This window comes from Rhinopithecus bieti, unplaced genomic scaffold, assembly GCF_001698545.2.
Source record: "Rhinopithecus bieti isolate Rb0 unplaced genomic scaffold, ASM169854v2 scaffold_32332, whole genome shotgun sequence".
NCBI classification, from domain to species: domain Eukaryota; kingdom Metazoa; phylum Chordata; class Mammalia; order Primates; family Cercopithecidae; genus Rhinopithecus; species Rhinopithecus bieti.
Genome location: NW_016813674.1, coordinates 1 through 1,311, shown reverse-complemented (window position 1 = coordinate 1,311; position 1,311 = coordinate 1). Strand labels below are relative to the sequence as shown.

Here is a 1,311-nt window from a genome sequence, read left to right as displayed (position 1 = left end):
TATGCCCATAATAAAGGTAGTGATTTTATTGGAGGTTTTAATTTTGACATTTATTCTTTTATGATCTATGTAAAGGAGAAAGTGAAAATGTGTATAATTTAAAATAAATTTGTGAAACTGTGATCCATAAATAATCCAAAACTCTTGGAGGAAAAAGCAAATTTAAGGAGCAGAGCAGTGAAGGTTGTCACTTTTGTTTAAAGGGTCACAAGCAGAAAAATGTTGCCTATTTGGCCTGATTGTAAACCTCAGACGTGCTCTTGGTGCAGCCCGGGAATCACAGTTGGTTTTCCCCACTCGCTTGCTTAGGCTACCATGATGTGGTTATTTCACTTTGCATGGCTGTATGGAAACATTTCATGTATCCCATAAATTTATACACCTACTATGTACCCACAAAATTTTTTTTAAAGCCTAGCAAGCATGCTGAAAATAATCCACAATAGTGACTGTTTATCTTGGGGAGTGAGATTTCAGGTGATTTTTTAAAAACTTTTCTCCATGTGCCCCGTTTTCTATAATGGGTGTGTGTTACTTTTATGATTTAAAAATTTTTTCAAAAATCCATAGGCCAGTTTTCAAGACAAAATTCAGTTGACAGGACTTGGGTGCCACAAATCGGATGCCTTCAGGCACCAGCCTGCCCCTCTCATTCTTTGTTCTTGTCAGGAATCTCGCTCTTCCCTGTGTTTGAAGGGGCCCCGCCCTTACCTTTCAGGACCTCCTGAAGGTACTTTTCCAGGTAGTACTTCCGGAGCTGGTCATCCTCCAGAGCCTGGTCGTCGATGCCGCTGGCCGTGATGTAAATGTCCATGTCGCCGTAGTTCCTCCGGACCCACCGCAGCAACTTGCGCACCCCCCAGGGAATCACAGCCAGGCGCGTAGGGGAGCTCAGGCGGGTGATGTCCTGCAGAAACTGGATGTCCCTGTCCGAGTCGTAGCGGCTGCCGGCCAGCTGCTCGTGCATCACGAACCTAGTGGTGAAGTGGTTGAGCGCGCAGAAGTCGACCGTGCTCTTGAGCAGCCTCCTCTCGGCCTCGGTGAGGCGCGGCAGCGCGGAGCTGGAAAGCCCCCGCCGGTGCTTGGAGGCGATATATTCCCTCATGGCCGCGGGGTAGTCCCCGGTCTTGAAGAGCGGCTCAGCGAACCAGGCGATCTCGAACTGCAGGAAGCGCTCGGACGCCCTCCAGTGCGAGTCAGCATAGGGGTTGGCGGGTTCCGCCCAGTCCGCGTGCAGCGACAGCGACACGGCCCCGCGCTGTGAAGGCCTGAACTGCCGGTCGTAGAGGCGCCAGGCCAGGGCGTGGGCCA

The 1,311-nt window shown here is 50.3% G+C and overlaps 1 protein-coding gene across 1 annotated transcript; it reads right to left on the bottom strand.

The window, feature by feature from the left end:
* Positions 1 to 618: 618 nt before the first annotated feature.
* LOC108513182 (beta-klotho-like) lies at positions 619 to 1,301 on the bottom strand. The gene has a single exon (XM_017848882.1). It carries the CDS (start codon positions 1,103 to 1,105, stop codon positions 650 to 652), a length of 456 nt encoding a protein of 151 aa, XP_017704371.1. The 5' UTR covers positions 1,106 to 1,301; the 3' UTR covers positions 619 to 649.
* Positions 1,302 to 1,311: the final 10 nt, after the last annotated feature.

Excerpts from the sequence above, each read along its gene's own strand:
- LOC108513182 (XM_017848882.1), bottom strand. The coding sequence starts at position 1,105 with ATGAGGGAATATATCGCCTCCAAGCACCGGCGGGGGCTTTCCAGCTCC.